Source organism: Cydia strobilella, chromosome 14 (genome assembly GCF_947568885.1).
Source record: "Cydia strobilella chromosome 14, ilCydStro3.1, whole genome shotgun sequence".
Lineage (NCBI taxonomy): Eukaryota > Metazoa > Arthropoda > Insecta > Lepidoptera > Tortricidae > Cydia > Cydia strobilella.
The window spans coordinates 11,688,091-11,714,222 of record NC_086054.1 but is presented as its reverse complement, the minus strand read 5'-3'; the positions used below and the strand labels follow the sequence as shown (position 1 = coordinate 11,714,222).

Genomic DNA, 26,132 nt, shown 5'->3' with positions numbered 1-26,132 from the left:
ATATAGTGCATAATTTACTTTGAAATTTTAGTAATGACTGCCACAGAAGAAAAATCCCCACTTGGACAATTCTTGAACAAACTAAAAATTCGTTGTGGGATAATGAAAACACACATATAGTGTAACAAACCGCCTTTAGCCCTAGCTTAAGTAACTTCACTTTTATTTTTTACTTAATCCATTCACTGCCAACATTTTCGTAGCGCTACATGCGTAGCCGATTCTAGCGTTTTCCCGATTTGTAGGGGAAAGCGACTACGAACAGAGCGCCCGCCGAGCGTGTTCCCGGCACCCAATGTGTTAATTATGTTGCTCCAACTTAATAGTATCAAAGGTAATATAACACCATCTAGTCTCAATAGACGCGCCAACGCCCGACGTTACTCTGCGGAAAACATCATCATACTTCTGTAGTATTTCCTGCACCGTGGCCTGTGTAACGTTAGGGGTCATGCTTCTAACGTAAGACGAGATAGTCGACGGATGCTCCGAGAGGGTGGACCATGAGGAACGCAGTGAGGATGCTGATGAGTTTAGCCTCGGAGGGCGGTACGGAGGGGCCGGAGACGATGTACTTGTTGTCGTCGGGGGTGGGGGGTGGGGGCATCGGTTTGGCTGCCTCGACGCGCGGCGTCGGCGGTGGGGGCAGCGGTGGGTACGATTGCTGAAAAATAGATTTTTTAATACACATGTACTATGTAGTCTCATGTTGACGATGACGGACCCTGGTCACTGGTCACTCTACAGGACGCAGAGGGATGCAAGCGTTCTGTAGAATGTCTAAAGACGGGCCTATTTATATGGGGGCACGGTAGTGCCCCCGCCAAGAGGAGCAAAGCAAAGCGCAAGGGCACTACCTACAGCGAGGTGGGCCTCCTTGTATCTTTCCAGCTAGTACATAAGGGTGGTGAGATTCGAGACTTACCTGCTTGTTGTTCAAGTTGTGTTGAGCGATGAAGTGCGCCTTGAAGGTCTCGAACTTTCTCTCGGCCTCGTCCTTGGCGAGTTGGGCCTCGTTCTTGTAGCCTTCCAGCTCGTATATGAGGTTCTCGTGCTCTGCCTGTTAAGGATAATGAATGTTAAAACTAGATACTTATTAATGATTATCGTTGTTGTTTAAAGAATAATAGTGGAGTGGATATAATAATGTTTCTTAAGGCACACTAGTAGAGCGCGGTTTTAAAGGACACCAGTAGCCAAGGTCAATATTTGTAACACCTGTTGTTTTCGTGGCCAGTCATACTATTCCTAAGAACTATCTCATGGGGACTGCCCAATGAGATGCTGCCGAGTTGGTAATTGATTATAACACCTATCATTGTCCTAAGAAAATATCATTATCGTCTCTTTGTTGTAGTTGCAGTCAGTTAGAAATAATGTTTGGAACTATTAGTATCATGCCCTTCGAATAAATTTGTAAAACCGAAAACTCACCCTGAGCTCATCGTATTTCTCCTGAGGAACCGTGTTCTTCCCAATCTTCTTAATCTCGTCCTCATTGAAGTTTGTTTCAAATTCTTCTTTTATGTTTTCCACCTCCTGAAAAACAAAATAGATCAGTGACTTATCCAGAAACAATTCAACTTAGCCTAAACGTATCTTTAAAGTTTTTACAGAAATATCTTGCACCCTTTTCTTACTACCTAGTCTTGAAACAAAGAGAAGATAATAAGATTGCAATAACCTCTTACTATCTAGCCCTCGTGTTCGAGATATTGTGAACTTATTGAAAACCGGACAGAAGAAATTCTTGACAATTCAAGTAAATTTTTCTTCCATGTAGCCTCGTTAAGTATCGGCTTACCTGACGTCCACACTATACCGTGCTTCCTATGCTTCTCTTCTATTCATCTTCGTGCCAGCAGTATAGAACACGGCGTACAGAGAAGCTACGAGACGAGAAGACTCAAAGAACGAAGGAGTGAGGTGAGGGCGACGCATAGACGAACGGTAGCAGCCTTGTAGATGAAGCCGTAGACGGGGTGTGATCCTTAGGTTCAGGACCGAGGTGTCATTGTAGAGGATTCTTCGAAGATTGACCTAATAGACCGCGAGCCAGGAACAGATTTCCATGGCCAATCGCCTCCCGGGCGATAACTCGTATAGTGGTTAACGGCTATGTATGATGAACCCTCGTGGATGTCAGCTGCCGCTCCCTTGGTGGGTTGAGGAATGGCAGCCACCGAAACACGTAAAAACAATTGTCATCGCCTCCCGTTTGATACTCTGTCAGATGATAATTTAGATGCTATGGTGAAAAAAAAGTCAGCCGGTTGTATCGCGGTGGAAAGACCGTCCGCTGCTCGCATAAACATGATAGTGGTATCAAAATCATGAAACTTTGCATGTAGCGTTCCATCAGGCGTTTCAATAAACACCTACGTTTCCACGCACGGACAATAAACGGTAAGGTGCGTATTTTATACATGTTCATGCTACCAGCTGACGATCTTTCCACCGCGATACGGTTTTTTCATTACTCTACTGAACTATCACCTGACAAAGTATCAATCGGGAGGCGATGACTGACGAAATTTTTGCCTGGCCCGCGGTCTATAATGCTGGGTGAGATGATGGTGAAGATTCTGAAGATGATGACATGTTGCTACACCGCTTTGTCTGCGCGGATTAGTCTGCCGCTGCATCAAATGATGAAACAGCCCGTTGATGCAGTATAGTATCACAAGTAATCGACAGCCAGAAATCTTCACCATCGGAGTAGACACGTGGTCTGGACCACTTATTGATTTACCTTCGAGTAAATATAAGATTCTAGCAGAATCATCAGGGCGCCGCAAAAACCTTTTTGATGAAGCAACAGAAAACGGTGTAAGAAAAATTCTTAACGAACGGATGCTTTCCTGGTGGTTCCAAGTGGTAGGGCCAGAGGTTAGAAAATACAGTTGTGTGCAGTGTGTGCTGCTTCATCAAAAATGCTGAGATGGTATGATGGCGGACAACTGATGTTCTTTTTTTTGATCGTCTGTCGGTTTTTCTTTCTTGACTTCAGCTGTAGACAGATGAAGTGAAGATGCCTGGACTCGGCTGCTGAAGGCGTAGAAGTATTCTTTTTGTTTGCTTGCTGCTGACTAATATTATCTTATCCTTTTTGCGTTTACGGCTGCCACACGTTCCCGACAATCTGTTGGCACGAGTGACTCGCTGAAAAGTGTAGTAAGTACTATACCAGTGTCGTAGACGCCTCTAATTTTAAGCACGATGCCCTCGTCGTTTATTACTGCTGTGTTGTCTGCATATCTTGAATATCTAGTGGGTTCGCTGGAGACGGATGGAAATGTACATTTCTAAGATTTTTCAGACAGGTTCAGTTTCGGCTGGTGGCATGGAGAGACGTGGCGAAGCATGTAATTCCTCGAGATTCCTCTCGAGGTTTCTCTGTAGAGGGCGTTGTTGCTACAGCATACTTAAAAAAAAAGGTAAAAACTTACATTGCAGCAGTATATGCGCGATTTTCTCCTTCATAGTGAGTTTCATGTTCTGGTACTCGTCGTCGAGCACCAACTTCTCATTGAAGAGGCGGCGGATCTGGTTGTTGGAGGCTTGGATGAGCGAGTAGAACGCGTTGGCATTCTTCTTGTTGCATTCACCGCGTTCCAGCCAGCCGACTAGGGTCTGTAATGATAAAAATATTTTATACATTAGACAAGCCTATCAAAAGACCGGGATTTATAGGCCCGTGAACCCGTGAAATTGAAGGATATACAAATAATAATAAAAGACGTTTATTCAAAAAATTGAACATAGGTATATAATAAAAGTACACAATAATGCTTACTAACTAATTAAAAGGGAAAGTGGCTCAGCTAATGTCTGTGCCAAAAAGGCTTTGGGGCACAGCAGCCCTAAAGACTTCCAGAAACGGACGCTGTTATTCTGATTCGTTCGTTATATTTCACTCTCAAGCTTCCGTTTTCTAAGATAGTTTCGATTTCTCAATCTGAACTTTCTCATACTCTAGCTTTTGGTTAAGTACTAGGTTACTACAAAAAGGTTTGTTTTGAAATAATGCCAATTTCTAGGTGGTTTTAATTATTTTTACTAAGAGCAGAATCGCTTACTTTTGACCTACTCTTCTGCCATGTAATTGAAACTACATAACTATACTACTTACAGGAGCAGCTTCAGCGAACTGGTCATCACTTTTCACCTTCTCGGTGATGGTCTGCAAAGAGGCCGGCGTGAGCGACTCGATGCGCGGTGGCGTGGGGTCACGCTTGCCGCGCTTGCTTCGCTCGAACTCGGCGTAGTCGTCGCGGTTCTTAAAAAAGATGAGAAATAGAAAGTATGGTCACCTTAGTTCAGAATCTTTTTTTGTATAAGTCCTTCTCAGACCACCAACAAAATACCTTGTTAGCAAGAAAGTAGCTAAGTATTAGTGAATTTAATCTTAAAGACAAGTACTTTTTTTGGTGAATGTATTTTGTCCTACATAACAGGAAAATATATATTCACCAAAGACAGTATTCTTTATTTAATAAATAATAATTAATTTCTCTGGAAACTCAGGGCATACAAGCCACATTGCCAAAGTCCTAAGTCCAAAGGGTAAAAACGGGACCCTATTACTAAGTGACCAGGCTGTACCTCATGAACCGTGATAGCCAGACAGTTGAAATTTTCACCGATGATGTATTTCTGTTGCCGCTATAACAACAAATACTAAAAAGTACGGAACCCTCTTTGCACGAGTCTGACTCGCACTTGGCCGGTTTTTTTTCCTTATAATATCTTATTGTGCCCTATAAAGGGTTAGTAAACTAGTGAACCATGAGTTGATAAAAAACAACAGAATATTAAATTAAATTCTTACCAATGCAAAGTCCACAAAGATAGTAGTAGCCTCGCTGTCACCCTGATTGTGATATTTGAATCTGAATCCAGAGATGCTGAAGGAACCATCCATAACCTAGCGCATTTGACGTTTCAGCATCAAATGTAAAACTAGCATCATTTAAATGTAATTTTTCTAGTGCTTCCCTTAAATATTTAAAATCATCTGTGTTATTGGGAAAAATACTGCAAAATACTATATACAGGATGTACTTCTTTAAAGCCAGGTAATGCCTTGCTGCACGGCCTTTTCTCTTCAGTAATAGTGTCTCCTACTTTGCAGTCTGCTACTTCTTTCATTGAAGCAGTTATAAAACCAACTTCACCTGCTGAAAGTTCACCAGTCATAACTTTTTTAGGAGTGAAAATACCGATATTATCGACCTGATATGTAGCATTATTAGACATCATAACGATTCTCATGCCTTTTTTTAGTACTCCATTTTTAACTCGCACTAAAATTACTACTCCTAGGTAAGGATCATACCAACTATCAACTAAAATTGCTTGCAGTGGAGCATTTGTATCACCTTGAGGAGCGGGAAGTTTTGTCACTATAGCTTCAAGTACATCCTTTACCCCAAGACCAGTTTTTGCCGATATCAAAATTGACTCAGTTGCATCAATTCCGATTACCTCTTCAATCTAAAGCTTTATCCTTTCTGGATCTGCAGCAGGAAGATCGACTTTATTAAGCACAACTATTATCTCATGATTATTGTCAATTGCCTTGTAGACATTTGCCAGAGTCTGAGCTTCAACTCCTTGGCTGATATCTACTACCAAAAGTGAGCCTTCACATGCGGCTAAGCTTCGGCTGACTTCATATGAAAAGTCAACATGACCTGGTGTGTCCATGAGGTTGAGGCAATATTTATTACCATTATTTGCAGTGTAATTGAGTCTTACCGTTTGTGCTTTGATTGTGATTCCGCGTTCACGCTCTATATCCATTGAGTCAAGTACCTGATTGGTCATTTCCCTTGTCTCAAGACCGTTACATTCTTCTATCAAACGATCAGCAAGAGTTGACTTCCCATGATCTATATGTGCTATTATTGCAAAATTTCTTATATTGTTCATAGATCTACTTATTTAAGTAGATCTATTTTACATTTTAAGTATTACAAGAGCAATTATTTATATCTCTTTTTGCTAAAAACATTAAGCTGAAGTCCTTGCCAATGGCCGGCAATGCTCATTAGCTGGTGCTTGCTTCACTGTGCTACTTGGATCTTCTTGCTGTCTACACGTTTTTACTGCATCAGCAAGGCTTAGGTAACCAAGACCAGGAACTTTAATTTTTACATGTTTATTTTTTTCTAAATCTTTATCATCTGGTTTATTACTTACTATTTTAATACTGCCATCGCTAGCACTTAATGTGATGCTACATTCCCTTTCACCTACATACCAGTTAATAGTTATTTGTTATACAAGGGTGCAAAGTTGTATTTTACCCGCGAGTGTAGAATTGAAACACGAGCAAGCGAAAGGATTCTATAAGTGAACCACGAGCGAAGCGAGTGGTTCTAAAATAGAATCCTGAGCGTAGCGAGTGTTTCAACACACGAGAAGTAAAATACATTTGCGCCCGTGTGTAACACAAAACTTTTCACCTCACTATAGCGAGGAAAGTGCAACATCCACAGGCGTTAGATCATCTTCATCACTGGAATTACTCATTTCTTTACGATATTATGACAGAAAACTTTGGAAGTTGGGTATTTTTACGCGAGTCGGTGAGAAAAGGTTTTAAGTAAAAAAAATGTTGAGAATGTTGACATTTCTGATGTATGAAATGTCAACGATGCGTTTTGAAATTGCATCGACTCAACTTGTGCGTTCAGAATTATACTTAACATCATTATAAAAAAACAAACGTTTCTTATGGAATTTTAAGGTTTATGACTTAAAATCATTAAATAAAGCTAAATTTGGTATTTTTTATTAGATTCTTAAACCATTTATTTAATGATAAGTAATATCGAACGAACCATTATCATGAGCGTTTTACGTTTTGTTATCTGTCAAGCTACTTAAACACGCTCCATCCAAGGTCAAATTACTTTCCCCACTAGTGGATAAAACGCGTTTTTCCCCGCTTGTATTGAAGGATAAACGACAACTTTCCGAGCTAGTGAGGGGAAAACTTTATTCCATATTGAGCTGCAGTACCTAAATTATAATATCTAACCCCCTCATGTATGTAGCCACTGATAGGTTCTTTTTGATCTCCACTTGAAAGAAGAAAACCGGCAAAATTGTTTTCTTTACAAAATTCACTATTTAAAAATTCGCTTACCCTAATATCTGTGTTTTTATTGTCGTCTTTTAGCTCGATTGTTGCATAAAGAGAATTTTGATCCTTACGCTTTTCAATTGACACCGCATCAATGGTGCCATTTTTTATGTACTTGCCAAACTCCTCTTTAGCTTTCTCTTCTAACTCTTTTTGCCTTGCTGCACTTTGTTGTTGTTGCGTTTTTTCTAGCGCTTCTTCCATTTTTTTCTTAAGTGATTCGATATCACAAATTAACACAGATTCATCAATGTTGGGGATCGCTGATTCTTGGCCCACATCCAATTGGCTTCAATCCTTTAATTATGTTTACTATCTTTAAGATAGACTCTAAGTTTTGATAATATACATCAATTTTTTTACTATTTAGGCTACCCTTATTTTTATCCCAGTCATCACTGATGTGAGAAAACATTGAATCAAGCCCTTTGTAAATTGTTCCCAATTCACTTGATTCCTCTAGGCTTATTCCATCACATTTAATACTACTAACACAATCATTGAATGACTTTATTTCTTTAGGATCTATAAAGAGACTGTGCAGTTCCTTACGCGCTACTCTATCTTGTATTTTTTGTTTTATTGCTTTTAATATCTTACTATTCATATATTTTACCTCATAAAGCTATTCAATATTAAATATATAAAGATTAGGAAATGTTAAAACTTTCTACATTCTTGCATACTTCCTATTATTCTTTTAACATAGACGATACTTTTTTTGAATGAGAAATCGCTTTATTAATCATATAATTCTCATGATTGTTATCTATTTTAGGCAGCTCATACAGATAATTCACCATTTTTCCGGCTGACTGACTAATGCCTTTTTCAGAAGTATCAGCCATCCAGTTGATTTGTTTGATTGATGCACTGGATGTGCTACTGGATCATAAGCACCCCCACCACTGCTTTTAACCTTTAGCAAATAATGTGCACAAAGTTTCAGTAGGGACTGTTTTTCGCATTCAATGTTAGTTTTTATGCTTTCTAAAATTTCTGTACCTGATTGTTTTATATTAAGCTTACCTAATAAAGCTACGTCTTGATTTTTTTTGCCATTTTGTAAATCCAGGAACTGGAGAAAGAGTTGCATACACTTTAACGCTTTTAAATTCTTGCGATAGTTTTTCTATGACTCTCTTTATTAAAAAGTTACCGAGGCTAATTCCAGATAAACCAGTTTGAGTGTTTGATATTGAATAGAATATAGCAGTACTTGCACTGCTTGGGTCACTTGAAGGAACTGACTCGTCCAAAACGTGTTGAATACTATCTGCAATTTCATTCATCAGTGCAACCTCTACAAAAATTAAAGGTTCATTTGGTATTTTGTAATGAAAGAAAGCAAAACAGAGACGATCAGAATCTAGTCTGTTTTTTAAGTCATCCCAAGAGGAAATTTTATGTACAGCTTCATATTTTATAAGTTTTTCCAACAATGATGCAGGTGAATCCCAAGTGATTTGATGAAGATCAAGTAGATCAACATCAACCAAAGTACAAAGTATACTTTTTAATTCGTTTTCTAGTGGACTTAGACTTTTATATTGATTCTTCAGCTTGAGTACATCAGAACGCATATCAACAATAAACTTAAGGCCCTCCGGTAAGGAGATAAACTGCTTCAATATTTTAGAGCGTGGTGATTCAAGGACTTTTATTAAGTCTTGTTCAAACTTATAGCTCGACTCAGAATCTTGATTTTTCTTATATACTTTTATTTCTTCATCTATTTTCGTTTTATCCGGATTGAACTTTTCTGCCAGGGTTTGTAAAAAATTTATTTGACCTGCCTCTGATAAACTCAAGTACAAATTACCAAGAGATACGGTGTTCTTACGTGCTGAGACTTCACCCCCCTTTGGGTTTAAGCATTCGTTCATCTTCAAGACTAAACTATCGACATCGCGACTACTACTTAAATCAGGGCCAATATTGCCAACCCCTGACCTTACAGCATCTGCTACTTCACCTAATATTTTAAAAAAGCCCTTTGGTGCTTTCTTATCTTCAACTTTTACTATATCAGTTTTTGCTAATGACTCTTTTATCATATTTCCTTTTATCGTGTATCTATCTTAATTTAAAGAAAAATCTTAGTCTACAAAGAAGGCATATATTTTCATGGTACAACTATTTTACAATCTATTTAAAATCTTCGTAAAGAGATTTTTAATTTCATTATTTCTCTTACAAAAGTACTTTTATTATAAAAATGCTCTTTTTTCTCTCCCCCTTTTCCGTGTAAGGCTGATTTTTTAATTACCTAGTCGAAGTTACTTAATTTTTACACATCTATTGTAAAGTACAAAGGCTGACTTTGGAATGAAAATGCTAGCTGATGCTTGGACTTTATTGATACTTACGCTACTTCAAACTATACTTGGTATAGACAATTTAATCTTTATTTCTCTAGCAATTGATAAGGTGCCAAATCTGCTGAGAGAAAGAGCCCGCCTGATAGGTTTTGGCTTGGCGCTATTGATGCGTTTTGTAATACTATTTTTTATATTACATATATTATCAATGGAAAAGCCTATATTTTACTCTGTATCACTAGATATTTCAGTAAAAGATTTGCTTATGATTGCAGGAGGGTTATTTCTTATTGTTAAAAGTTCTATGGAGTTATGGAGCGAAATTTTTGTACATAAGGAGAACAAAACAAAGGCAAACGTTAAATCACAATTTTTTTTAGTTGTGCTACAAATTATATTAATAGATTTAGTTTTTTCTGTTGATTCAATATTAACTGCTATAGAATTAACTCATAATATGATAATCATTGCTATAGCATTTACATTTTCCATATTAGCAATGCTATTTTCATCAAGTTATACCGCTAAGTTAATAAAATCCAGCCCAAGCTTAAAAGTAATTGCTATTCTATTTATTTTACTCATCGGTATATATTTAATACTTGAAGGACTTCACATAGAGCTACCAAAAGCATGTTTGTATTCTTCATTTATGTTTGCACTGCTTGTGGAAGCTATAAGCAAAATAAAGAAAATGCGGCCTTGAAATTATTTTGCACAAAGCAAGTCTAATTTTTATTCCGGTGTGTGACGAATATCTGTACGAACATTTCGATGTCATCCGAGTAGCTGACACTGGGATCCATTACTTTTTTTTTCTGGATTCCAGCGTCACGCGCTGGAATGACATTAAATAGTTTTCCTTAAAATTTGAGTTATGCAAGCAGCCTCTATAGTGCACCCATTTGTCTAGACCATTTTTTTCATAGTAATCCGATTTTTAAAATGAATATGTTGATAAATACGTCGACAGACATTTAAAGTATTTATCAATATATTCATTTACTGTTTGTGATAATAAAGATCAGCAGGAACTTTATAATGTAGAGTCTGATGTCGCCTTCTATAGTTATACCAACCAACAAAATCATTTATTATAAGATTCAAATCTCTGATACTATTTGGTTTATAATAATATATAGCTTCTTGCTTTAAAGTTCTCCATAAGCGTTCAACAAACATATTGTCGAAGCAACGTCCTTTATGGTCCATACTGATTTTAACATTAGCACGCTCTAATTCCATAATAAAGTTATAGCTAGTAAACTGCACTCCTTGATCGCTATTAGAAATCTCAGGTTTAACTTGTTTTAGAGCTTCTTTGAGAGTATAAAGGCAAAATCCAGCATCAAGATATGGTGATAATGAATGAGCAATAATATAGCGACTATACAAGTCCATTATTGCCACAAAATAGACAAACTTACCTTCTACCATAATATATGTTATATCAGTAGCCCATACCTGATTAACTCTACAAATAATCAAATCTTTGAGTAAATAAGGATATATTTTATGCTTTTTTTCTTTAATACTTGTATAACATTTTTTTCTACAATATAGCCCACTGATCTTCATTTTTTTTTTCATAATTCTTAAGATTTTCTTGTGATTGACTACTACTCCACTCGCTATGATTTCAGCAGTAATTTTGCGATATCCATAACGGCAATCAGAAGCCAAATATACTTCTTGAATCAAATTTGCTACTTCACTTTCGTTATTAATTATAGGCCTATAATATAGGCTAGACCTGCAAATCCCAAGTAAATCAGCCTGTTTCCTAATTGATAGATCAGAATCTTTTTCTATAAACCTTACTCTATCTTTTTTGCTTATTTCAGTTTTTTTTTTTTTTCAAATAACTATTTTCCACTGTCAGTTCTCCTATTACTTTATGTAAGCTTTCTATTTCTTGCGCTAAGATTCTTTGTTTTCTCGCACTTTCACTTTCTTCAGCAAATAGGTCTTTCAACCTTGCCAATACTCTATCACGCCAATCATATAGATTTGTTGATGGTATTTTATATTCACTACATATCTCAGCTGTGCTTTTTTGATTTTTTATTGCTTCTAAAGCTATCTTTGCTTTTAACTCTGGTTCATATTTTTTTGTTGCCATACTTTTACCCCTTTACCTTCCTACTCGGATCAACCAATTTTTTTTGGTCTAGTTTATGGGGTGCATTATACTTCTAAAGGTAATGGTTCTGAATAGTTGTCAACATCAGTAAGTATTCCAAACTCAGTAATACACCCTTCTTTTCTCACAACATAGCAATCGGGAAGATTACGATACATTGATAGCAAAGAAAAAAGACGTATTATACTTGTACCTCTATCTTTCATTTCCTCTAGAAGCTTTTTATCATTTATTAGTTTGTGCAAAATGTAATCTGTAGCAGAACCTGGTTTGCGAAAACGAAACATATTATTTTCTGCAAAAATAGCCTTAGCCAATTCGATAGACTTTTTATCCCCATCTATAAAAGCCTTCTCGCTTCTATTTAATTGTATGATTTCAGCCTTGCTATTGCTGCGTAGCCTAGTTTGCCCTATTAACCTCTCAAATGCTTCTGTATTCATATATATCTTAATATAGTTAATATTAATATTAATATATATATTATATTATTTTAAGAAAAATAAATGAAAATGTTAATCAATATTAAGCTTTTATTAAAAAAGTAAAGTCTTTTTATATTTGTATGAGTATACAAGCAGTTTGATTGTTGTGATATATTTTCTATCGCACCCGGCTGCAGTGCCAAATATTAAGAACAATGTTCGCTTGCTAGCTTTCGCTTCAATATCTGCAAGATTGTGCTAGATACCCTGCACAACTTGCTTCAAAATTTCTGCTTGTTGTTGAGCATGGACATTAGCATAACCGCATGCAGGAGATGCAGCAGCGGGTCTTGCAACACACTTAGGCCTTTTTGCTTGAGTGTCTAGATTAGATAGAACCTCTTCTATTAACGGATTAACAAAAAACTCCATATTTTTTGGTTCCTCTTGACACCATATAATTTCAGCGTTCTTATATTTTTCAAGTTCACTGCCTAGTTTATCGGCCGGGAATGGATAAAATTATTCTAAACGCACTATAGCAGTAGTGCGTTTATTTTTTGTGCTTCAAGCATTTCAATTATGTCGTAATAAACTTTACCACTACATATTACAACTTTACGTATTCTATCACTTGCAACTAAACCTGTTCTACACTCTGGAATTACCGTAAGAAATTTTCCTTCAAAGTCAGAAAGGTTAGAAACTGCGCTTTTATGACGCAATAGTGATTTAGGTGTAAACACCACTAAAGGCTTACGAAAATCTCGATTAATTTGTCGGCGTATTACATGAAAATAATTCGCAGGAGTAGAGCAATTAACCACCTGCATATTATCTTCCGCACAGAATTGCAAAAACCTCTTTATACGAGCAGAACTATGCTCAGGCCCCTGCCCTTCATAACCATGAGGCAAAAGTAAAACTAGACCACTTGATCGCAACCACTTTGTTTCTGCTGATGCAATAAACTGGTCGATCATGATTTGCGCACCATTTGCAAAATCACCAAATTGCCCTTCCCAGAGCACCAGTGAATATGGAGATTAAAAACTTAGTGATCTTATTAATTGATTATCTATTGTTGTATCACTTAAATAAGTTTCAGGGTTATCATCTATTACGTCATCAGTTTCTTGCCCGTTTTCGCTCCAGTTTACGGTACTCTTCCGGGTTTTTTCTCTTAATTTTAGAATCACCTTGTTGTAAACTACCCAAGTTTTGTTCTTGCTCCGTTTTACCGGATGAATTACTCGATGCATTAGTTACTTTGTCTCCTTTACTAATATTCTGTTTATCTAAAAAAATAGGAGAAGCTTTTTTAACTTGTTCATGTAATATATCAGATATCTCATAACGACCATTTTTGATGAGATTGTTTAAATATGTTGTTTTGTTTCCCTCTTTATCAAAACAAAGGTCATGCAATCTTTCAAAAATAGAACAAACATCAATTCCTACTCCATGTAGTATTCTAGATAAATCTTTCGGCGTAAAAAGCTTTTTCTCGGCCAAGAAGTTATTTAAATAATTTTCTTCATTAAAACAAACTTTATGAAAGTTTCTTAAAATAAAAGTGGCATTATTTCCCGACATGGATAATATATTAGATAAATCACTTGGCGTAAAACCTGCCTTACGAAAGTCACCTAAAAGCTGTGTTTCGTTTCCTTTCTCATCAAAACAAACATCATGAATTTTTTTTAAAGCAGGGCAAATATTAGCTCCTGCTCCATGCAATATCTTAGATAAGTTACTCAGCGTAAAACTTTTTTCCTCGCTTAAGAAACGATTTAAGTATCTTTTTGTGTCTCCTATAAAACAAAAATCATGAAACCTCTTCAGACTCTTTTCTAGATTATTCTTTGCTCCACTCAACATACTACATAAATTACCCGGCCTAAAACCTACCTTACAGAAATCATCTAAAAGTTTTGTTATTTCTCTTTTCTCATTAAAGCAAACAATATGCAATCTTTTTAAGATAGAAGAAGCACGAGCTCCTGTTCCACATAATGCAGAGGATAAGTTACTTGGCCTAAAGCCTGCTTTATAGAAATCATCTAAAAGTTTTGTTCTTTTTCCTTCATCATTAAAACAGACATTATGCAATTTTTCAAAAGCATATCTAGCTCTAGTTCCTGCTTTACTTAAAATACTGGATAAGTTACTTGGCTTAAAGCTTTTTTCTCCACCTTTTTCCTCAATAAAAAAGTGCTTTAAATGCTGTTTTCTATTTCCTTGCTCATCAAAAAAAGTATCAAATAGTTCTTTAAAAGCTTTAGAAACATTAGCTCCTGCTCCATGCAAAATACTGGATATATTAGTTAGACTCATTCCGTCTTTTTCTAAAATTTTTAAATATTGAGTTTTATTTCCTTCTTCATCAAACCACAGATCATACAAGCTTTTGAAAGCTGCTGCAGCATTAACTCCTGCTCCATTCAAAATACTAGACATATTAGTTAGGTTTATCCCTTTTTCTTCTAGAGTTTTTAAGTATTGAGTTTTATTTCCTTCTTCATCAAACCACAGACCATATAAGTCTTTGAAAGCTGTTACAGCATTAGTCCCTACTCCATGCAAAATACTGGATATATTAGCTAAATTGATTCCCTCTTTTTCTAGGGTTTTTAAATATTGAGTTTTATTTCCTTCTTCACCAAACCATAGGTAATATAGATTTTTAAAAGCTGTTGCAGCATTAGCTCCTGCTCCGCCTAAAATACTGGACATATTAGTTAGACTTACTCCTTCTTTGTCTAGAGTTTTTAAACATTGAGTTTTATTTCCTTCTTCATCAAGCCAAAGGTCATATAAGTCTTTGAAAGCTGTTGCAATATTAGTTCCTGATCCACCTAAAATACTGGACATATTAGTTAGATCTATTCCTTTTTCTTCCAGAATTTTCAGATGTTGAGTTTTATTTCCTTTCACGTCAAACCATAGATTATATAAGTTTTTAAAAGCTGTTGCAGCATTCGTTCCTACTCCATGCAAGATATTGGACATATTAGTTAGACTTATTCCTTCTTCTTCTAGAGTTTTCAGATATTGAGTTTTATTCCCATCTTCATCAAACCACAGATCATATAAGCCTTTAAATGCTTTTGTAGCATTAGCTCCTACTCCATGCAAAATACTGGACATATTAGTTAGATCTATTCCTTCCTCTTCTAGAGTTTTTAGATATTGAGTTTTATTTCCACCTTCATCAAACCACAGATCATATAAGCCTTTAAATGCTTTTGTAGCATTAGCTCCTACTCCATGCAAAATACTGGACATATTAGTTAGATCTATTCCTTCCTCTTCTAGAGTTTTCAGATATTGAGTTTTATTCCCATCTTCATCAAACCACAGATCATATAAGCCTTTAAATGCTGTTGCAGCATTAGCCCCAGCCCCACTTAAAATACTGGACATATTAGTTAAATTTATTTTTTCTTCTCCTAGAGTTTTTAAATATTGAGTTTTATTCCCATCTTCATCAAACCACAGATCATACAAGCCTTTAAATGCTGTTGCAGCATTAGCCCCAGCCCCACTTAAAATACTGGACATATTAGTTAAATTTATTTTTTCTTCTCCTAGAGTTTTTAAATATTGAGTTTCATTTCCATCTTTATCAAACCATAGATCATGTAAGTCTTTAAATGCCGTAGAAGCTTTAGCTCTTGCTCCACTTAAAATACTAGACGTGCTAGCCAAATTTACTCCTTTTCTTTCTAGAGTTTTTAAATATTGTGTTTTATTTCCTTCTTCATCAAACCACAGATCATATAAGTCTTTAAACGCTGTGGGGGCTTTACCTCTTGCTCTATTCAAAATACTAGATATATTAGCTAGATTTATTCCCTCTTTTTCTAGGGTTTTTAAATATTGAGTTTTGTTTCCCTCTTTATCAAACCATAGACGATATAAGCCTTTAAATGCTGTAGGAGCTTTACCTCTCGCTCCGCCTAAGATACTGGACACATTAGTTAAGCTTATTCCTTCTTTTTTCATGACTTTCAGATATTTTTTTCCTTCTCCTTTAATTAAAAAACTTAAGAACTGATTAAATGCAGGTGTTCCTTTTTTACCAACCACACTTTTAGCAAATTTAATTTCTTCGTCAATGTTTTTATTTTGAATTTTCTGATAACTAGATCTATTATTTTTTATATCTTCCAAAAGCTTTTCCATTATTCCTTTCGTAATAGGGCCAAATTCATGAGATTCTGACCAACGTAACGCTACTTCATGTAATTTCTCGTAATTATATGGAATATCAGACTTACCTATCTCATTTCTAATAACACTATTCAAATTTTCCCTATTAGGTTGGTTAACTGCAAGTATTAGTTTATCTAAAAATTTCTCTTTTATTTCTATTTCATTCTCATCAGAGAGTCTTCCTTTCTCTTCTTCTTTCTGCAAAGAAGGTGGAAGCTTTAATAGACTTAAAAGTTTCTCTGTTGTTGTTCCTTCTTGCACAAATTGATAAAGACCATTCCCATTTATACACGAACAATTTCTTAAAATTTTATATCTTTTTTCTCGAATATCTATACTATCAAATTTTAAAGGATAAGAATCTTTAGATTGCCCTTTTTTTAATTTTTTTTCTTCTGTAAGGTCTAGATCTGCATCAGTATAGATAATAAAATATTTTATATCCTTATCATTTTCTAATTTTTCAATGAAAAGAGTAAAATATTTATTAATAGAAAACGTATTCTTTCTTTCCTGTCTTTTGGAGGGAAATAACTGATCATAACCAATATTACTATCTGCATTATGAGCTTTTACATAAGTAACTCTATCTTTATAATTAATAGTAATATTATTAGATGTATCACGGCTTTTTTCCTCAAAACTTATGGAAAGCATGTTTTTATTCAAGAACATTTCATGCAAGAAGAGTATTAATAAATTGAATTCATATGTAACTCCAGATATATAATTCTTAAGTTTTTTATCCTTTTCTGGAGCTGTTAAATCACACAATATTCTTTCTTGTAATGCTATATAATCGTCTTGAACTTTACTATTTTTTTTTATTTCGTTTTTAACGATGTTGTTCAGTTCTTCTCTATTAGGCTGATTAACTGCAAGTACTAATTTATCTAAAAATGCTTGTTTTGTTTCTTTTTCAAACTCTTGAGAAAGTTTTCTCCCTTTTATTGCTTTTCGCATAGCAGGAGAAAATTCTAATTGTCCTAAAAGTTCTTCTCTTGTTGCATCATCCTGCAAAAACTGATAAAAACCACTCCCTTGCGTATTATCATTTGTAAACAAAAAGTCTTTTAAAATGTCACATTCCTCTGTATTTATGCTATCAAATTTAAAAGGATAAAAATGTCTCAACTGTCCTTTTTTTAATTCCTTTTTTTCTGTAAGATCCAAGCCTGAATTAGTATAGACAATAAGATATTCTACATTATTTGATAAACTATCTGATTTAGAGATTAGATGTTTAACAAAACTACCAAAGTAACTATTAATAGAAGAACTTCGTCTTTCTTTAGTAAATAATTTAGCATAGCTAATATCATTATCTATATAATATTCGTCTACATTTTCAATTCGTATATGAATAGACTTCTTTTCGTAACGAAGAACAATATTACTAAACATATCAATTTCAGAATCTTCAAACGCTAATGACAATGAAGGATATTTATGTTCATACGTAGACTTTCTAAGTGAGCAAAGCACTGACAAGTCTAATCGATACATAAGCCCTATCAAATGATGAGGAATGTATTGCTTAGTTTGACAAGTATTATCTAATTCATTCTGTCTAGGTTCATCTTGTAAATCACTAGGAGATTCTAAATCTTCATTACTAGCAACATTTACATCCATGCGCGCCCTTTTTGGTGCTTTATTATCTTTATCCATAACAGAACACCCACGTTTTCTACTTGTTTTATGATTTTTCTTACCTGGACCCCTTGAATGACTACCTTGTTTATGCGAGGAGTTTTCAATATCTTGTAACGGTGTAGAAATGTAAGATTGAGAAATATTGTTTGAATTTGAACCTACCACATTACCGTAAGCTTCCTCTCTAGAAACTTTTATGCTTCTCTTTATATCTTTTTCAATATTACTAAGAAGTGGTACAAAATGGTTCCTGTAATTCACTATGTAAATAATATTATTACCTGTACCTACCTTACCTTTAGTAACATGTAATCCATCTATCTCTTTATCTCTCAATTCTATAGTCCTAACTTTCACGCCATACTTTTCGCATATCATTTTTCCTTCAACTTCAGGTCTTCCCCATATAGCGTTTACCAACTTTAGAATTTTTATTTCTGAATCAGAGCTTGTATTTTCAACGTTTTCTGCAGTAAATTCAATACGCGGAATATATTCACAAAGTTTTTCACCTTCTCCTTTTAAAGCACTACCCAACCATGAACCTTTTTTTGATTGATGAACTTGTTGTGCATATTGCTTACAATTTTCCCGCAAAGACTTTACACTAAATCCTTTACTACCTGCAATCAGACCTTTATCTTTTAGCTCGTTCAATCCTTGAGCTATGGAATCAAAGAAACAATCCCCTTCACCTATAGCAGCTCCCATCTTAAAGCCCTCAGGCAATTTCTTCCTTAGTGTCTCTAAAAGTTGATTAAGCTTCTTTTTTTCCTCTTCATTCTTTGCATTTTTTATCCCACTGAAAATGGAACTAGGTTCTCTAGTAACAAAATCTGACTTTTCTAGAGTGCTCTTACTATTAGGTGATTTACCGGACTCTTTATTCCCTGCTAACATATTGACTCACTATACTACACTATTCACATGATAGTTGAAAAAATCAACAAAGTAAAGTTAATGAACAACGGCAAGATAGACTGTTTAGCGATCTACAAGTGCCTTTTAACGGATATTAGCCGTATTATCGAAATTAAAACAAAAAACATGATAACAACTACAGTGTTTATCTAACACCTATTACTACATCGACCCAGGATTGCTCAACCCAAGAATGTACAGCCCAATAATTGGCGTCCACTTTCTGCTTCAGACCACAGACTATAAACATTTGACACATATGTCACATATAGTGATATTCTAGTATTCTAGGGATGAGGCGACGATTTTAAGTTTACGATTCAATAATGTTGCCATGCGCAAAAAAAAAATAAGTTTACGATTCATTAATGTTGCCATGCGCAAAAAAATAAGCACGTGCTGGTTACTCAGAGTAATGAATAAAGCATAGAAGTCGGGCAAAAATGCTTCGCAAATATGTATACCCGTACTTTACTTCCTTACGAATTAGATAATTAGACCTGTACCGCTGGCTATATTTTGACCCCTAGGTTATAAAAATATTAAAGTCAATTCTGTTTTCGCTTATGAATACTTTGTTAAGATGTAAATCTTACATTTTGTTTTGTGTCATATATATAATTTGCTTTTCTAGTAATTTGTTATTTTGTGGTAATTATTTTTTATTTTGAATTATCTTGGAGAAAAAAATATTCGAGAGAACACATGTAACTGTGTTGCATTTAGGATAGTGTTTTTAGTGTGAAAACATAGTTTGTGTCAATTACGTCCACTGCAATCTGATACTATGTCATAATATTCTAAATGACACAAAAAAAAATTAGAGTTAAAAAAAATTACTTAGGTCGAATTTAATCGTTTAAATAGGTCCATTAAATGATTTTGTGTCTTATTAAGGCATAGCTTCATAAGATATTTGATGATTTTGTTGTAACAGGCTGTCACCGTTACAAAAGAATATTAAAGATATTAGAGTTTACATCTTATTAATTTGAAATGCAAGATAAATAAGATGTATGAATTTGTGTCACTTGCATCCACTGCATAAACAAATATTACAAAAATATTATTTGCGTTCAAACGAAGCTAGCGGGCGGTCTGAATGGGCAACGGAGGCCGTGCAGGGTGGGGCCGCGGCGTGACCTTGCCGTACGCAACGCATGTTTACTTCGCCTGTGCGCCAAATTAACGCAACTTATTCAAAGAAGTTACGCAAACAACACAACAACAAGCAACAAGCAAGCAAAGAATGCGTCGAATTATCTTTTACCTATTTAAAACTCATAGATATTGTACAATGTCACCATTATGCAAAAGAACTGTAAGTACATGTTTGATTTGCGAGCGAGCTGGCAACATTGCGCAGGGAAATCTTAAAAATATCGCGTTTACGTGAACGCCACATACATTTGTGACAGTGATAGGGAAAAGGTACCACTAAAGTAAAATTTGGTTATTAATACCGTGACTTTCTTTCATTCTTTGATAAAAAAAATTGCTATTTATGCAACAAGTGCGGAAGTCATCTTTACGCACGTGTATCATACAATGTTTTACTATGCATTGTGCGAGTAAATAAAAAAACGTCATGGCAAATAAGTTTAATTATTAAAAGGAGTGTTTTAAATCGACACGAGTTGCGAATTACTTATTCGCACGTGTATCGTACGTTTTACAGTACATATGGCCCTTTAAACTTTCGACATATGCACGGTAAGTGCTCTTTTCCGCACTAGTGCGAGAAAGTAGCACCATATGTACTGTAAAAAAAAATTGAAAACAAAAAGCACTAGTGCGGAAAAGCAGTACTTTCCGCACGATATGGCTCCGTAGGAAACGCACTTTTCGAGCACATGCATTGTAAAAAAATATATAGGACTGTATCTCCTAAACCATGCGTCGTAGCGCAAAAATAATAAAATTTTCGTTCCCCTTTATGTAACCCAAAAGTAATACATGAAAAATACAATGAAAAAAAAAAGAAACAAAATCTTTATAGGGCTGTATTAGCTGTATCTCCTATATCGTGCATCGTAGCGCAAAAATAATCAAATTTTCGCTCCCCTTGAGAAACCCTTAATTAAAACTTAAAAAAAAAACAGGAAAAAACTTTATAGAGCTATTATAGCTATATATATAGATATAATATCTCCTAAACCGTGCGTGGTGGCGCAAAAATAATAAAAATTTCGTTCCCCTTTATGAAGCCCCAAAGTAATATGCTAAAAACACAATGAAAAAAAAAGAAAAAAAATAACAAAAAAACTTTATAGGGCTGTATCTCCTACACCGTGCATCGTAGCGCAAAAAAAATTAAAAAAATCCCTTTAAGAATCCCCTAATTAAGATTGAAAAACGCAAAAAAGAAAAAGAGGAAAAAAAAAATCATTTTAGGGCTGTATCTCCTAAACCGTGCGTCGTAGCGCAAAAATAATAAAATTTTCGTTTCCCTTTACGGAACCCCAAAGTAATATACAAAAAACACAATGAAAAAAAACAAAAAAAAAATCTTTATAGGGCTGCATCTCCTAAATCGTGCATCGTAGCGCAAAAATAATCAATTTTTCGTTCCCCTTTAAGGATCCCTTAATTAATACTTTAAAAAAAAACAAAAAAAAACCAGGAAAAAATCTTTATAGAGCTATATCTCCTAAACTGCGTGGTAGCGCAAAAAGAACAAAATTTTCGTTCCCCTTTACGGAACCCCAAAATAATATACAAAAAACACAATGAAAAAAAAAACAACAAAAAAAATCTTTATAGGGCTGCATCTCCTAAACCGTGCATCGTAGCACAAAAATAATCAAATTTTCGTTCCCCTTTAAGAAACCCTTAATTAAAACTTTAAAAAAAACCAGGAAAAAAAACTTTATAGAGCTATTATAGCTATATATATAGATATAATATCTCCTAAACCGTGCGTGGTGGCGCAAAAATAATAAAATTTTCGTTCCCCTTTATGCAACCCATAATTTATATTTAAAAAAAAACGCAAAATTAAAAAAAAACATCTCATCATTATCTCTTAAACCATGCGTCGTAGTGCAAAAATAATTTAAAAAAACCCCTTTAAGAAACCCGTAATTAATACTTAAAAAAAAAACAAAAAAAAACCAGGAAAAAAAACTTTATAGAGCTGTATCTCCTAAACCGTGCGTGGTACCGCAAAAACAATAAAATTTTCGTTCCCCTTTATGCAACCCATAATTTATATTAAAAAAAAACGCAAAATTTAAAAAAAAAATCTTTATAGGGCTGTATCTCCTAAACCATGCGTCGTAGCGCAAAAATAATAAAATTTTCGTTCCCCTTTATGCAACCCATAATTTATATTAAAAAAAAACGCAAAATTAAAAAAAAAAAAACATTATAGGGCTGTATCTCTTAAACCATGCGTCGTAGCGCAAAAATAATTTAAAAACCCCTTTAAGAAACCCGTAATTAATACTTAAAAAAAAAAACAAAAAAAACCAGGAAAAAAAACTTTATAGAGCTGTATCTCCTAAACCGTGCGTGGTACCGCAAAAACAATAAAATTTTCGTTCCCCTTTATGCAACCCATAATTTATATTTAAAAAAACGCAAAATTAAAAAAAAAAAACTTTATAGGGCTGTATCTCCTAAACCATGTGTCGTAGCGCAAAAATAATAAAATTTTCGTTCCCCTTTATGAAACCCCAAAGTAATATACAAAAAACACAATGTAAAAAAGAAAAAAAGAAAAAAAACAATAAAAAAATCTTTATAGGGCTGTATCTCCTAAACCATGCGTCGTAGCGCAAAAATAATAAAATTTTCGTTCCCCTTTATGCAACCCATAATTTATATTTAAAAAAAAACGCAAAATTTAAAAAAAAAAACATTATAGGGCTGTATCTCTTAAACCATGCGTCGTAGCGCAAAAATAATTTAAAAAACCCCTTTAAGAAACCCGTAATTAATACTTAAAAAAAAACCAGGAAAAAAAACTTTATAGAGCTGTATCTTCTAAACCGTGCGTGGTACCGCAAAAACAATAAAATTTTCGTTTCCCTTTATGCAACTCATAATTTATATTTAAAAAAACGCAAAATTAAAAAAACAAATCTTTATAGGGCTGTATCTCCTAAACCATGCGTCGTAGCGCAAAAATAATAAAATTTTCGTTCCCCTTTATGAAGCCCCAAAATAATATACAAAAACACAAGAAAAAGAAAGAAAAAAATAATAACAAAAAAACTTTATAGGGCTGTATCTCCTAAACCGTGCATCGTAGCGCAAAAATAATCAATATCCGTTCCCCTTTAAGAAGCCCCTAATTATGATTTAAAAACGCAAAAAAGAAAAAGAGAAAAAAATCATTTTAGGGCTGTATCTCCTAAACCGTGCGTCGTAGCGCAAAAATAATAAAATTTTCGTTCCCTTTTATGAAACCCCAAAGTAATAACAAAAAACGCAATGACAAAAAAAAGAAAAAAAAACTTTAGGGATGTATCTCCTAAACCGTGCATGGTAGCGAAAAATAATCAAATTTTCGTTCCCCTTAAGAAGCCCTTAATTAAGATTTAAAAACGTAAAAAAGAAAAAGAAAAAAATCTATATAGGGCTGTATCTCCTAAACCGTGCGTCGTAGCGCAAAAATAATCAACTTTTCGGTCCCCTTTATGTAACCATTAATTTATACAAAAAAAAAAACGCAAAAAAAAAAGTTTTTTTTTTATAGGGCTTGATCTCCTAAACCATGCGTCGTAGCGCAAAAATAATTAAATTTTCGTTCCCCTTTATGAAACCCCAAAGTAATATACAAAAAACACAATGTAAAAAAGAAAAAAAGAAAAAAAACAATAAAAAAAACTTTATAGGGCTGTATCTCCTAAACCGTGCGTCGTAGCGCAAAAATAATCAAATTTTCTTTCCTCTTTATTCAACCCTTAATTTATATTTAAAAAAAAAACGCTTTCACTAAACTGCTGTAACTCGGAAACTTAGAATCCACAAAGGGGACTTTACTAAATTATGACACATATTAAAGCCTGACCAGTAATATATGATCATTGTCAAGAGGGCGCTGTTCATTCTCATGCCCTATACATGAGAACAGTGTTCGGGAACTGACAGTTCAGTATAGTATGAAAAAATATTGTATTTAATGAACATGATCATCAATGTAATTAATGTTGCTTGCCACGCTTAAACATAACAAAAATCACAATAAATTGCGTCTTAAAATAAACTTAAAAAGTCTACTAAAAATCGAAACAAAAGTAATTTTTAAGTCGCTGATGTGACATTCTCAATCAAAAGGTAGGTACCACTTTGTCGTTTACCATAAAGACGAAATTTGATTATATCTTTATACAAATAACCTGTCAGAGAAAGTGGTACCTTTTGATTAGGAACGTCACAAATGTTGGTCAGTATGAGGAGTGCAGCCTACAGTTTATTTTTAATTATATTTATATACCTACTACGGTAAGATTGATAAGACAATGTAATTATGCCTCCGAATGAAATAAATACACTGTATCGCAAAACTAAGTGGCGAGACAGCTCATAATGCCATCTCTTGGTTGGTCTTAACTTAACAAGGGTAAAGGAGATAGTATTAAGATCTCAGTCGCCAGCTGATATTGCGGCAAGTATAATAAGCACCCCACCCGCGTAGGTACCCTTCCCCGCGCACGCCCTTCTTGCTCAATTGAGTTTTATTTTGCCAGATAGTAAAAAAACCGTGGATCAAAATGACCCAAATTAAGAATGATGTCTCAATGTGGTATTATAATATTATAGACGTAAACTTAATAATATGAATTTTTTTTTGTGGCAGATACAGGGTGCTAATTAGAAAAAATTTTTTTTTAAATAAAAGCGGTGGATGAATTTGACACAGATTTGTTTGAATAACATATAACAATGTTCTGTAAAGTACAACACTTCACTTACCGACTCTAATATTTTTTTAGGCGTTTTAGGATCAATATTAGGTATTTATTAAATGCCATTATACCCGTGGATGAAAATGACACAAAATGCGTGTGTACGTCGGAAGCCACTTTGCCTTTACAGGGAAACAAAGAATTTCGTCTCGAATATTTTTTTTACAGAATGCTGATTGAAAAAAGAAATACCTAAATTTCTACCTAAGCAAATACCTAGGATGACACAAAATATTATTTTTAGGTTTAGTATATGGTCTGGAAACTATATATAAAAAATAAGCAACATTAATATTCTTATAACCTCAGAAGTTATTGGTACAGGTCTAAATGTGCCGAAAAGAGATGCATATATGCTTGTTATTTCTCATTTACGTACGGTGTCATAAGTTTGATAATTTGCTAGGGATGTAACTGTGTCGACTTTTTATATCGATAAATTATGCATAAGTTTGTGCCGTGTAAAAGAATAATCACGAAATTGGCAAATTGATAATAGTCTGGCTAATGAAAGTTGAACCTGAAAAAACGCGGCAATTTCAAGAAATCTGTAGCAGGCGGCTCGTTGAAATGAAATGCGTGGAATACAAGGATTGCATAACTTTTATACTTTTTATAATTTTCATATTATGTACCCTATTCTTGTGTTACATAAACGACTTGCCTAAAATATTGGATACAAATATCAAGTGTGTTATGTTCGCGGACGATGTTTCCCTGCTACTTAATGGTACTGATAGTATTGAGTGCAACAAACAGCTTTGCCACACGCTCCTTACCATTCAGAAGTGGCTCGAGGACCACAATTTAGAAATAAACCTTAAAAAAACCAAAATTATGCAGTTTAAACCCATCCAAAAGAAGCCCTTAGAGTTACAATTAAAAGTAAATCATAATGAAATTGAAGAGGTTAACGAATTTAAATTGCTAGGAATCACAATAGACTCCAGTTTAAACTGGAAAACCCACATTCAAAATACCAAAACAAAAATAGCTACATATACATACGCGCTAAGCGTACTTAAATCGAACACGAACCTTGAATCTGCGTTGTCTGTGTATTACGCGTATATCTACTCGAGTCTCCGTTATGGTGTGGTCCTATGGGGAGCTAGCGCAGACTCTTGCCAACTTTTCATCATGCAGAAGAAGTGTATCCGCATATTAGCAAATATTCACATTCCTAATAGCTGCCGCCCCCACTTTATTAAACTTAATTTGTTAACGCTGCCTTCAATATTTATAAAGGAAGCGGCCCTCTGTTCGAAAACACCCAGATCTATTCCCGATAAAACCGGAAACATCAAAAACTAGAAGCCAATATAAAAACAAATTACTCCTACCAAAATCTAACTTGGCTATCTTCAAAAATGGGCCACA

General features: G+C 34.6%; 3 protein-coding genes across 3 annotated transcripts; all 3 read right to left on the bottom strand.

The window, feature by feature from the left end:
• Positions 1 to 457: 457 nt before the first annotated feature.
• On the bottom strand, positions 458 to 1,319 carry LOC134747150 (protein diaphanous-like). The gene is made up of 3 exons (XM_063681732.1): positions 1,311 to 1,319; positions 926 to 1,060; positions 458 to 664 (listed from the first exon to the last, which is right to left on the bottom strand). The coding sequence occupies exons 1-3, from the start codon at positions 1,317 to 1,319 to the stop codon at positions 458 to 460; spliced, it is 351 nt and encodes a 116-aa protein (XP_063537802.1).
• Positions 1,320 to 1,444: 125 nt separating this feature from the next.
• LOC134747216 (ecto-NOX disulfide-thiol exchanger 2-like) lies at positions 1,445 to 4,986 on the bottom strand. The gene is made up of 4 exons (XM_063681814.1): positions 4,832 to 4,986; positions 4,133 to 4,279; positions 3,450 to 3,633; positions 1,445 to 1,539 (listed from the first exon to the last, which is right to left on the bottom strand). Coding segments are annotated over exons 1-4 (426 nt in total). The 5' UTR covers positions 4,925 to 4,986; the 3' UTR covers positions 1,445 to 1,537.
• Positions 4,987 to 7,891: 2,905 nt separating this feature from the next.
• Positions 7,892 to 10,994, bottom strand: LOC134747451 (malonyl-CoA decarboxylase, mitochondrial-like). The gene has a single exon (XM_063682075.1). It carries the CDS (start codon positions 9,208 to 9,210, stop codon positions 8,179 to 8,181), a length of 1,032 nt encoding a protein of 343 aa, XP_063538145.1. The 5' UTR covers positions 9,211 to 10,994; the 3' UTR covers positions 7,892 to 8,178.
• Positions 10,995 to 26,132: the final 15,138 nt, after the last annotated feature.